The sequence below is a fragment of the Narcine bancroftii genome, chromosome 5 (genome assembly GCF_036971445.1).
Source record: "Narcine bancroftii isolate sNarBan1 chromosome 5, sNarBan1.hap1, whole genome shotgun sequence".
Lineage (NCBI taxonomy): Eukaryota > Metazoa > Chordata > Chondrichthyes > Torpediniformes > Narcinidae > Narcine > Narcine bancroftii.
Window position 1 is genome coordinate 42578215 of NC_091473.1, and position 13821 is coordinate 42592035.

At 38.7% G+C, this 13821-nt stretch overlaps 1 protein-coding gene across 2 annotated transcripts in view; it reads left to right on the top strand.

The window, feature by feature from the left end:
- atp2b2 (ATPase plasma membrane Ca2+ transporting 2) overlaps positions 1–13821 on the top strand; it is a 328585-nt gene that overhangs the window by 63849 nt on the left and 250915 nt on the right. For both annotated transcript variants that reach the window (XM_069937267.1, XM_069937268.1), the window contains exon 2: positions 7471–7668. In XM_069937267.1, the coding sequence (XP_069793368.1) occupies positions 7471–7668 (198 nt within the window). The remainder of the gene's footprint in view (positions 1–7470; positions 7669–13821) is intronic.

Below are 13821 nucleotides of genomic sequence, written 5' to 3' on the forward strand. Positions count from 1 at the left end.
GACTTACCAGCTGAAATATGGCAGAAAGTTGGGACTGATCTGTTCCACATGGATGGAAAGAATTACTTGCTGGTTATTGATTATCTATTGAACTATCTGGAGATACCTGCTGCTTGTATGATCTGATATATGAAATCGATCGTTGTAAGACACAGAATTCCTCAAATTGTCTACAGTGACAGTGGACCATGCTAAAGTTGTAGAGAATTCCAGAACTTTGCAGAAGATTATGATTTCTGACATGTGACTTCAAGTCCTCTGCACAGTCAAATGGCAAAGCAGAGATGAACAGTTGCTCAAGAAAGCAATAGATAGTGGCTCAGATCCATATCTAGCTCTTTTCAGTTAAAGAGCTTCGCCACTTGAACATAGCATGTCATTTGCTGAGTTTCTGATGAGATGTAGACAACACACCACACTTCTCTACTCTGCAGACCCAAACAAGAGCAGAGATGTCATAGGGAAACAAAAGCATTTGCAAAGGAGATAAAAGGCAAACTATGACAAGTCAGCGAGAAGCTTAGGGCCACTGTCACAACATGACATAGTAAGACTCAGAGATTCTAACACTCAGGACAAAAAGCCTACTCTTCTGGGAGAAGCAAATCCAAGATCCTACACAATCAGAACATAGGAGGGTCAAATAAGTATTTGAGGAATTGAAGGAGCCTGCTGAAAACACCAGAGATACTGCAGGAACAGATAAATGCAGAGGATTCAGCTTACATAGAAACCGAGGAAACACCACCCGTGTGAATCAGTAGTAGACCACCAGAGCCAACGCAAGCACCAGCAGAGTCAATACAAGCACTTGTGTTAAGAAGATCCACACGAGTTGTCAAAACACCTGACAGACTGAATCTATAAAAGAAAATGATCTGCACACTTAAAAGGTTGTGCTGCTGATGTTCATGTTACATTTGTGTTGAGCTTTAAATTGAAGGAATATTGTATTAATGTCATGTTTGATAAAACATCTCAAGGAAAGGGGATGCAGTGAGAGTTTTACCACCAGGAGGAGTTGAAGCATATGGTGAATGTTGCATCTTGGGAAGATTCAAGATGGATGCCTCCAGATGAGGTCTGCCATGTGTATGTTCTGTCCTTCGTACTGGTTGCTTAGTTAAAAAATCTAGTTGCTTTCAAAGGAATCCAAGTTTCTTTATTTTAATAAAAGAAACATCACAAGGAGAACCTTTCAAAATGTGTATGACCTTCATTGAAAACTTTTAAAGAGATCAAATACTGTCAAAAACGTTTGCCATAACTGTTTTCATGTTCCATTTTATTTTTAGTGTTCAGGCAGAAATAGTCCCTCCAGATTTTGACAGAAAACTTGAAATCATTTGGAAATGACGAGGATATTTGTCTAATTTTTCCAGGAAGTATATTGCTTATAAGCTCAGAACTGGTGCAAGTGAGAGTTTTGTTCCACACAGCATGGCTAACTTGGGTACGTTAAATAATCAACTTCCCAAAATACTCAACAAGCAACTTTGGAAGTAAAAGGTCTTCTAGTTTGACTGTTGCAAACTTACTTCATCTATTTCTTCAAATAACACATAAGAAATAGGGAATGATTCTTGAGACACAAATGACATTCTGGCCAGATGTAGTAACTCTAGACAATAAATAAGGACATCGTCCTTATTAATTGGTGCAAAGATAGGAATGGTATCATTTTGCTGAAAATGTATACTGGACTCCAGTTCTGAATAATCTAAAATCCGTTGTGTGATTCAGTTCTATTTGTAGTTCACCAGCCTATTAAATAATGAATTAGAACAGGTGATAAATCTTTGTTTCAAAAGTGAAATTTTAATTAATGATTTATCATGCTTACTTAGTGGAGCATAATTTTGTATATTTTCTTGAATGTCACCCTCATCTATTGATTTAAATTGCAAGAATGCCAATTTATATATATATGTATATATATATATATATATGTATGTATATATATGTATATGTATATATATATATGTATATGTATATATATATATGTATATGTATATATATATATGTATATGTATATATATATATGTATATGTATATATATATATGTATATGTATATATATATATATGTATATGTATATATATATATATGTATATATGTATGTATATATATATGTATGTATATATATATATATATGTTCATTGCTGTATCTGACCCGACCTTGTTGGTTTTCGTGCAGTTGGATAATCATGTTGAGGAACTTTGGGGGACATCCGATGCGCTCTAGTATTTGCCAAAGCCCTTTCCTGCTCACGGTGTCGAAGGCTTTGGTGAGGTCAACAAAGGTGATGTAGAGTCCTTTGTTTTGTTCTCTACACTTTTCTTGGAGCTGTCTGAGGGCAAAGACCATGTCAGTGGTTCCTCTGTTAGCGCGAAAGCCGCACTGTGATTCTGGGAGAATATTCTCAGCGACACTAGGTATTATTCTATTTAGTAGAATCCTAGCGAAGATTTTGCCTGCAATGGAGAGCAACGTGATTCCCCTGTAGTTTGAGCAGTCTGATTTCTCGCCTTTGTTTTTGTATATATATATATATATGTATATATATGTATATATATATAAACGCACATACCATTAGACCAGAAAATAGTTTCCAAAACTAATTTAACCTTTTACTGAAATATGTGTGCAACATTGAACATTCATTTTGGTGTAGAAGTGACCTGATTTGAGCTTCACGGTAATGAGACCAAGCTTTGATAGAATGTGAATCCCAGAAGCCAATGTTCTTTCTGTGATTAATGAGAAATTGCAAATGACATTAAGTTATTATGTATGTGCTCCCTATCTGAGGATTCTTGCTGCATTGCAGGTATGGAAAAAATGAATTCAGCTGATAGCTCTTGAATCTGCATTGTCCCACTTTTCTGATTGCAGTTATGACCTAAAGATTTCCTCCCAATTCTGTCTGTCTTGAGAAAATATTTCATTTATCCTGTTGGAAGCAATGTCTGTCATGCACATGGGGTGCTGTTGACCTCCAGGATTCAGTAACTGGATTCCATAATTGACAGGAATTTCAGAACAGAAGTCAACAAACCTTCACAATTGTGGTTTACTGACTCCTGCCCATGGGAAGGATGAATATGGAAGCTGGAAAAAATGTTTTCAAGGTCAAAATTCTTTATTCTGTCCTTGTGCAAAGATTTTGATTTGGCTCTGTGGTGATTTAACAGCTGAAAATCATTGCTTACACAGGGTTTCCCAAACTTTTTAGCTCGTAGAACCCTTTTGGAGAGCACTTGGAAATCGAGGAACCCTTTAGTTACGAACCAGAAGGCAACCGGAAGTAGAATGGCTTCAACTTCCAGTTTGAGCATGGCTGAGTCTAATTTAAATTATTTTTCTTAAACAGTAAGCAATCTGAGGCAGTGCTTGCAAAATCCCATTTCTTCAGAATTTGATTATTTTGTTTCAATTCAATGTTAAACAAATTGCAAATACAAATATCATCCATCACCCAGACCACAAATACCCACCATCACCGACCTTCCAGAAGCGGGTTTCCAACCCATCCCCAGGCCAGATCTCCCGATGCCTCTGATGGCCGTAGATGACCCACAACTCGGAGCCGTACAGAAGGGTAGTCAGTGCAACGGCTCTGTCACACTGATCTTTGTGCCTTTCCTCAGATGCTTATTGTTTCAGACTCATTTGTACAGCCTCCTGAATGCGCTGTTTGCCTTTTGCCGGTATGTTGTCAACCTCTATTGATTTTGGCATCTGGTGAGATGGTGCACCCCAGGTAGATGAACTAGTGGGCTGTCTTCGGCTCAATCTGTGGTGTGGGCTGATGGAGAACTCTTGTCTTCTTCAAGCTCACTTCCAGTCCAAAGAGCTCGGCAGCCTTTGCAAAGCACAATGTCATATGATGCAAGGCTGTCTTTGCATAGGCATCAAGGGTAGCATCATTGGCGAAGAGTAGCTCTCGAATGAGAGGCTCCAGTGTCTTGGTGTGGGACAGTAGATGCCTCAGGATGAACAGGCTGCCATTAGTGCGGTTTCAGATATCTTCTGGTGGTCCTTTGGAACATCATACTGAAGAAGATGGTGAAGAGAGTCAGCGTGAGTAACTGGATTCCATAATTGGCAGGAATTTAAGAACAGAAGTCGGGAAATGTTTACCATTGTGGTTTACCCTGGCCAGGGGAAGGATGAATAGGGAAGTCAAATTAATTTGGGGAAAAAAAGTTTTCAAGATCAACATTTTTAATTGTGCAGAAATTGTGATTAAAATATTTTGCCATTCTGGCTCTGTGGTGATTTAACAACACGGCAGTTTAAAATCATTGCTTACAGCAATACTGCATATTCATACCTCTTAGTGGTTGGTTGGCAGAGCAGCAGTGATAGTAGATTTGCAGTTACCCAAGTTTATGACTATGTTGTCTAGACATTTCAAAAGGGAAGGGCATTGGATTTTTTTTTAACATGATTACCAACTAGCTGAAGATTCAGCACTATTTGGACTATCTACCAAATGTCATGTTTATGAGGATGATATCTTGCTGGTTCCAAAGATTAAAAAGTGTTAAATTTTAGCTAGTGTTAAAAAAACTCAATCAGCACTTGACTCCTAAATTGCACATTATTCATTACTAATTTTTTTTGTATTCTACAGGTTTATTTACATGGCTTTTTTTATTTACATTTCTCCCTTACAGTTTTCTGCACTAACGTTAAGTAGAAATTCTGCCTCTCCCGCAGAAAAAAAAATCTGAGTTGCATGCGGTGTTGTGTCTGTACTCTGACAAGAAATCTATTTTTAACTGTATACGGTGATGATTTAGACACAATAAAGGAGGAGGAAACCATTCAGCCTTTCAAACTTGCCTTGCCCTTCATCAAGATGAGGACTGATCTCATTCAGCACTGTTTTCCTGCAACATCCCCCACACCCTGATTCCATGAATATCCAGAAACTTATATTTTTGTTTATGTAGTGTCAATAACTGAGCCTCCAAAATTTTGAGGTTGAGAATTCCAAAGCTTCACCACCTTCATTTCAGCCTACTCTATTCTAAAACTGTGACCACGAGTCCTCAGATAGCTAGCAAGACCTGTAAGAACTTTGTAAGCCAGTATATAAACATTAGAGTCAACACAATCTCTCCATGTCAAGCCAACCAATTGAATAAATCCTCATTCCCATACAGAAATCTTTATTGTTTAGGAAAAAATATCAAAACTGCACACAATACAGCATTCAAATCCTGTCACAATAAAGTTGAACATAACTTTTGCCTTCCTGCTGTATCAACAAGTTGACTTTGAGTTGACTTGTATACAACACCTGTGATTCTCTGAACATCAGCTGTTTAAGAAATATTCTGCCTCTCTGTCTTGCTCACTTCTTTTTAAAAGGGGATGGGAAAGATGTGATATGATTTAGCAGTTTTACTTGGTGCTAAATGCTCCTCATTTAATAAGCAGTGTGTGTGGGGGGGGGGGGGGGGGGGGACGGACCTGTAATCTCCAGTAACTTAGTGAATCAGTTTTCATGCTTGATCTTTGGGTTTTCTGATCCCTGATCCATTAGTGTTAAAATGCAATTTAAAGATTTATAAAAAAAATCATGATTTTACTCCTGTACCTGTCATTTAAATGTCCCCATTAAATTTGCTATTTGCTACATGGTGTAATTCCAAGATGCATCTGAAACTGAGAATATTAAGCAAATAAGATTACACCAGAAAATCAGCTGCTATTTTATTTAAGATGAAAGCAGGCCCCAGAAAAATGCAAACCAAAATTAGAACAGTGCTAGCTGAAGATCAAACTCAAGTATTTTATGGATTGCTGTGTTATGGAAACAAACCTTGCTTAAAAATATTTAATGTTCAGCATGTTCATTGAAACATTTTTCAGATGATATTTAACCAAAAATCATTTAATTTTGAATTCTATTATTTTATATTAGTCTGACTTCTGAACTTCCAATCCACTTATTTAGCTTTAATTTAAAGTGAAACACAAAATGTCTGTGGTGTAGTATTGCACAGTTAACACTTGTAACTGAGGTTACATTTTTATTCCACCATATCACTTCTATTTTGTGAAGTACTTTAGAATATTTTCCCTATTTAAAGGCAATATAGAGATGTATGTTGTTTGCAATTGATGCATGTCATTTACTACTAAATTTTATTACATTTTATTTAATTCATTCCAAGAATTACAAGTAGGGGACAGCACAGTTGGTGTAGTGGTTAGCTCAATGCCTTTACAGCAGCAGCGATCAGGACTTGTGTTTGAATCCTGCGCTGTCTGTAAGGAATTTGTACGCTTTCTCTGTGTCTATGTGGGCTCCAATTTCCTCCCACTGTTTGAAACGTACTGGGGGTGTAGGTTAATTAGGTATAATTGGGCAGCACGGACCCGTGGGCCAAAATGGCCTGTTACCATGCAGTATTTTTAAATTTAATTTAAAAATATGAGTTGTGGAGTCTTCCATTTCTTTATAAAATCATTGGGATTTGATTTGTTATTTTTGATTTTTGTGGATAAAATACTTTGGCTGTGAATTATTTGCTTCCATGAAGTTGTGCAGTTCATTTAATGATTTACATATATATATTTTTTTTTTCTTTTATATTCATTAGTCTTTTGTTAAAACCTCTACTGAAGAAACACAATTATATCCTGCCTGTGCTTGAACACAGTTCAGATTTCCATTACGGCTTTAGGATGAGTTTTTTTTAAGTGAATTAAGTATGATTCCTCAAGTTATTATTTTTGTCAAACAAAGTCTCCAGAGCTTTAATAGTAAACCTGGTTTAAATCATTATGCATCATAAATTACCCAGAGTCGTGAATCTCTGTCAGCAACTGGCCCAAAGTTAATTTCTCACTGCTCATGGCAGAATGTGTCCCAGGTCAATTTAATAACATGAGACTCGTTCGGACCCTGAAGGCTGACTTATCTCCCAATCCAGATGGGCTGTCATCAGGATTAGAGGCAGACCACCAATAGAAGGAAAAGACTGGGATCAGCTGCTGGGCCACCCTGAAATGTTTCCAGCTTCAGCATGGGAGGAAGCAAGATCATAAGAAGGGAGACTTGTGAGAAGTTTTAGTGGTGATTCACATGACCTCTGGATTTGTCTATTAAAAGGAAACTCATTGCCATTTCCTGTTCAGATTATGGAGGAAAATTTGCAACTTGGTCCACATGATGTACCCCCATAGAAATTGGTCTGGTTTACCTGGCATGGTGCCGATGTGAACCTGTCATGGGGTGGGTGGGCAATCTGAGCTAATTTGTGTGCGCAAGTACCTGCAAGGGGAGAATCATCCCAGATCACATTGGGAATTGATTCCTCCATGTGTTTCTCAGATAGAAATGATCTTGTTCACAGGCAAAAAAGTGAGTTACTAACTTGATGGTTTTGACTGCTTAAGCACTTTTCATTCTTATGTGTTGCTCACAATTATTTCTTTTTTTCTCCACAGGTTTAACTGGCAATCCTGTAGATCTTGAAAACAGAAAACAAATTTTTGGTAGAAACTTTATACCTCCAAAAAAGCCAAAAACTTTCCTACAGTTAATCTGGGAAGCACTACAAGATGTGACACTTATTATACTAGAACTTGCAGCCATTATCTCCTTGGGCCTCTCATTTTATCAACCACCTGGAGAGAGAAGTGAAAGTGAGTAAAGAATCTTGATCATTTGATTCTGTATGTTGGATGGAAACAGTGTACCCATACAATTCATTGTTGGGATAAAATATGCAGTTAAAACAGTTGATTCAAAAAATCAGTCAACCACTTAAAAACCACTGACTAAACTTAGCCAACCAGAGTTCAGTAAAGATTTTTTTCTTAAATTTCTGACTCTGGTTCAGACAAAATTTAGTGGAATGTTGGTTAATGTATCCTGCATTCAATCCTGTTTCATATATAACTTGTTCATCACTGTCAATGGTGGGAGCTGGGTGAAGGCACCTGTTATCTCTTTCATGTGCCTACTGACCTTTAGGTCATGTGGCATCACCTTCCTTGGTGGCAGTACATCGGAATGTGACAAATTTGATTGTTACTTTCTTGACATCTCTTTCATCTGTTTGTTTCTATTTTAAGCTGGGTATTTAAAAGTTTATGTGCCCAATAAAACAAAACACCTATGTTATACAAATTATCCACAGAAGTAGACAACTCATCCTCGAGCCTCTTCTGCCATTCTGTAGCTCCTTGGCTGATGTAATGCTGGGCATGTTCCCACCAGTGCCCAGTGTTCATGAGGAATCTATCGACTTCTGTCTTATTCAACGATTCTGCTTCCATTGCCTTTGAAGATGAAGATTCTAATAAATTAAGTTCTTCTGAGAGAACAAAAACCTTATTCTTGTCTTAAGCCCCATGCCTTTTAATTAGTGAAAACTGGTCAAAGATTCTCCTCCAAAAAGAACAGTCTTCACATTTACTATTCCAAGACTCCTCTGATGTGCAACTGTTGACAACCCACTTGTACAGATATTAGTTTCTGTTATGAAGTCCATTGTCCACCCTATTGTTAGTCTGCTCATTGATCTATGTCACCCAGTTCAGGATTCCTATAACTCCTGCAGACTAATAAAAACACAGAAATCCTGGAAGAACTCAGGAGGTGCAGCAGCATCCATAGGAGGTAAAGATATTTTACCAACTTTTTGAATCTGAGCTATTCTTCAAGGTATGTGTGAAAAACAGACAGGTGCCTGATTTAAAAGAAAGGGCAGAGTGAGGAATACAGACCAATAGACAAAAGGTGTTAATTGGATATGGATTTGAGGACAGGACAAAAGAAAGGTGAGAATTGATTGGGGGAGTGCGGGAGTGGGGGGTTTGGCTCTGAATGTTGAGCTAGGGGACAAATGGGAAAAGGAAGAGATAGAAAAACAGAGTAAGAGGAAAGGTGACATTGGGATAGATTGGGTGGGAGGGATACAAATGTAAACGAGTTGGCAGGTGCCCAATTGGAATATGAGGTTTTGTTCCTCCACTTTGCAGATGGTCTCAGTCTGGCAGTGCATGAGACCATGGGCAAACATGTAAGCAAGGGAATGGGATAGGGAATTAAAATGGGTGGCCAATGGGAGATCCCCATTTTTGCAGCAGACAGAGCCAAGGTGCTGAACAAAGTAATCTCCCAGTCTCTCTGATGTAGAGGAGACTCTAACGGGAGCACCGGGTGCAGTATATGACAGTGTAAAGATTCACAAGCATTACTTCACTTTGAAGGACTGTTTAGGGCCCCGAATTCTGGTGAAGGAGGAGGTGTTGTCACAAGTGCAGCACCTCATGTTGTCACATTGATAAGTGCCAAGGAGGTGATTGGTGGGAAGGGAAGGGTGAACAGGGGAGTCATAAGAGGGAGAGGCCCCTGTGGAATGTGGAGAGGGGAGGAGAAGGTAATAAATTTCTGGTGGTGGAATTATGTAGTAAATGGCAGAAATGGCGGAGGAGGATATGTTGGACACAGAAGCTGGTGGTGTGCTAGGTGAGGACAAGGAGAATCCAGTGCTTGTTGCATGTGGCGGTGGAGAGGGGAAGGGCAGATGTGTGGAGGCTATGTGGATGAGGGTCGAGTTGATGATGAAGTGGAGTGGAAGCCATAGTTTTTGAAGAAGGCGGGCATCTCGGATGATCCAATATGGAAGACCTCATTCTGGGAGCAGATGTGATGGAGAAAGAGGAATTAAGAGAATAGAATGGAATCCTTACAGGGGACAGGGTGTAGAGACGTGAAGTTGCAGTAGCAGTGCAAGTACAGCAGACTGCTCCTTTCTCATCCCCTGTCCTTTGCCACACTGTATGGGTCATATCTCCTGCACTGAGCATTAGGAACTCAGTGTCATGCCCAAAGGATGTGTCTTCTCTCTCTTTGACACTGAAGTGGTCTGAATTATCCCACTATGTTGAGCAAAGTTTGCACCTTGAATGAAAATTATTCCATGGTGGCTACGTATATCAATCCATGAAAATTACTTCAAATGTATGCATGACTGCTGAATCTTTAGGTCTTTTCGCTTTTCCATACAAAATTTCTGTATATACATGTGTTGAGGTAGATACCATCTTAAAGTTGACCCCCTATTTTTGGCCCTAATATCTGATATTTTCTATATATTGCATGCAAAAGTCAACCCATCTATTTTTGGCCTGGCTGCCCACTCTACGGAGCTCCCAATGGCTCAACTGTGGAGTCTCACCTAGATGCTGGGCATTTGCCCACCGGAGCTCCTGATGCTCTGGCTGCCCACTCATCTGAGCTATCAATGCTTCGACTGCCATTTTTCACCCAGACCCTGGCTGCTTGCCAGCCAGAGCCCCTGATGCCCCAACTGTGGACTCTCGCTTGGCTCAGAGCCCCTGTCCATCTGAGCTCCTGATGCCCCGACCACGCACTCTCACCTAGGCCCCAGCCACCCACCGGCCCATCCACGATCCTGAAGCCTTGAAAGACGCAGTACTTACCGCGGTCAAAAGTAGTATGCCAGTAATACTTGACCCCCTAAATTTTACCCTAAAAGTTGGTCCGCAATATTTGACTATTGCAAGCATAAATATGCTTGTAATGTCATGGTAATTGCAGATTTTCTTCACTATTGTAGGCAAACCCATTTGTGTGTTTTTTCATGGGGTTCAATGATGTGAGCCTTGCTGACTGGTGCATTTGTCAAGCCATTTCAAACATTAGTTTAAGATCAAGAGCAATGCTGCTGGTGTGGGATGACACGTGGACCAGGTAGGACATCAATGATACATTTTAAAAGTGTATCACTCACATATCCCTTCTGCACTAGCTGTTCACATCGTATCAAATTCACTACGTTTCCTTGGTCATTTTGAACTGCATGTCTGCTCCCAATTGACACGGTGCTCCAGAAGCTCCGAGTGAGTCGTGAAAGGCATTAAAGCCAGCACTTTTCTGTCTTGCTGCTGTCTGTTCATGACCTTTATTGTAGATTCTTTCACATGAAAGGCACTGGGCAGTTTTGTTTTGACAGATATTTCATCATGCTCTGCTGCATCTTTGCACCACCAAGGTGAACATTTATAGTGTAACTTGACATTTAGCAATAAGGCTGCTCTAAAAGACAAAGTGAATTTATTTCCAATGAGCTCAATGATCGATCCTGGTGACAGGCCATCAATACATCATTTCTATGACTTCACTGAATTTTAAGTGGCAAACTTGGCATTGAGATTTTTTTTTAATTAATTGTTGTTTTCTTTTTATGAACCCATTTAAAAGCATTGGAAAACTTTTTCCAGAAGAGTGAGGGACATAGTCATTAATTTTTTGGTCATAAAATTGAGTTTTCTCTTTGAAATTGAAACATAATTTTTAAACCATTCCTACAATTTCTGATGGTCCTATTTTTGACACCAAGGGCATTTGATCAAGTAATTTGGTCACAGCTTTAGAAACATATCTATAGTACCTTTGTTTGTACTATAGCTGTTCTCCTTCCACTGAGAAATGAGAATTAGCAGCTTATTTTGAAACTCTAGGAAGACTTGACTGGTTGAGGGATTCAGGTGGGGTGGGGGTGGCTATGAATGGGGAATGTTAAATCTACTAGCCCTTGGCATCATTATGCCAGGCTGATTTTAGTTCTCCATCAGTGTCGGTATGTTATCACAATTTCTCCTCCCTCTGTGCATCCATCCAGTCCTTTGTGAAGTGGGAATAACTCGAGCGTATTTTTTCAAAATAATATATGATCTTTACATCTGTCTAAAAGTACCAATGGAACCTTTGTTAACACTTTATCTTAGAAATGGACCCGTCATTTAAGCAATGCATTGCTATTTTTGTTTTTATTTGCAGATCTCTTCATGCCCTTTCCCTTCTTGTTTCTCCATTTTTGAGTTTGTGAACATTTTAGTTATTACACCATTTGCATCTGTGCCATCTGGTACCGTGACTTTAAAGAGGGAAACATGGAAGTCTACAGATGCTGTGATTGTAGTAAAAACACAGAAATGCTGAAGGAACTCAGTAGGTCTTGCAGCATTCATAGGAGGTAAAGGTTTACTGTATCTTTACTTCCTGTGGATGTTGCAAGACTTAACCATGACTTTGAAACCTGAAGTCTTCCCTAAGCTATTCTGCTTCATAGCTCTCTCTTCTGTAACATGCACCAGAAAATCTTCATCCTCAACCAAGCTTTTTGTCATTGGTCTGGGTTGGTATTACCAGTAGTATTTGTTTAGCTCATAGTTATGGCTGTTCAAAATATTTTGCACATTTCCTGTGGCTGTGTGGCTGTTAATTGAGCTTGGAAAGGAACTGTAAGCAATGTAGAATTTGTTTTTGATTTTTGTTTGATGGAACAAAAATGGACACAGACATGAAAGAACAAAGGTTTCATGTTGAAATCGTTTGAGAAGGAAGGATATCTGTTCATCTCAAACATGCTTTACTTAGATCCTAATTTTTTTAATATACAATGCAAAGTATTTCTGTGTAGGATATTTTATTGCCTATCTGTTTACACCTTCTCCTGATGTAATCTTCATCATAGATTTCCCCCTCACTCAGTGAAATGTTTCCAGGGGATGGTTTTGGTTTAACTCGGCCACAAGTGTGGAAAAGAGCATCCAATTCTATTGTTTTGAACAAAGTAATTAAGCTTGTAGTAAGTGACTTTTCCTGGTTGATGTCGAATCTTCCAAAATGCAAATATGTATCATCATTATCAAATGCCTCTAACCCAGTGGCTCTTAACTTTTTTCTTTCCACTCACTTATCACTTTAAGTATTCCCTATGTCATAGGTGCTCTGTTATTAGTAAGCGATTGCTTAAGGTGGTATGTGGATGGAAAGAAAAAGTTTCCCAGACAATTTTTCTCAAGCCAAATATTTCAGTAACAATTGGGTCTAAAGCAATGATTCTCAACCTTTCCTTCCCATTCACATACCGCCCTAAGCAATCCCTTACTAATTACAGAGTAGGGCTTACTTAAAGTGGTATGTGAGTGGAAGGAAAAAGGTTGAGAACCACTGCTTAACCCTTTAATCACTCTTCAATATCCTTGTAATTGTTTCAATGTCCTTTTTTCTTCTAAAGTGACTGGAATTGTGTGCAGTATGGTGTGCATGAAGTGACATGATAACCTCACCATTTCAGGTTTTCAAGCATCTGACCATCTGATTTGCTTTCCAAATACTGTTAGGATATCAAAGTATAAGGAATGAGAGCAGCAGCAGGCCACTTGGCCCATCAAGCCTGTTCTGCCATTCAATAAGATCATGGCTTATCTGGCTCCACCTTCCTACCTTTTACCCATATCCTTTAATTCCCTTACCAAACAAAAACCTGTCTATTTTCTCTACTTTTTTGCACAGAGAATTCCATTGATTCACTTCTCTTTGAAGAAAAAAAAATAGTTCCTGCTAATCTTCATCCTAAATCTACTCTCTTGAATCTTGAGGCTATACCTTCCAGTTCTCATCTCACCTTCCAGTGGAAACTACTTTCCTGCCTCTATCTTATTCATCCCTTTGCATTAATTTTAAATGTATTGTCAATCAGGATTCCATATTTCTGGGTTTTATATATATATTATTTTGCTTCCATTTAATTACCAATTCAACTGAAGCACTTTGCACTTTAAGATATCATCTTTCAGTCAACTGCCTATGCTAGATGTAATTTATTGATTTCAGTTTTCATGATAATTGCAATTCAATAACTTGAATGATCTGAATATGTAAACAATGTATATGTGATTTGAATACTAGATAATTGATGAAGATATTAAAGAAGATCAAAAATGGATCCTTGTCATTGAATTGGGAGTATTCACTCA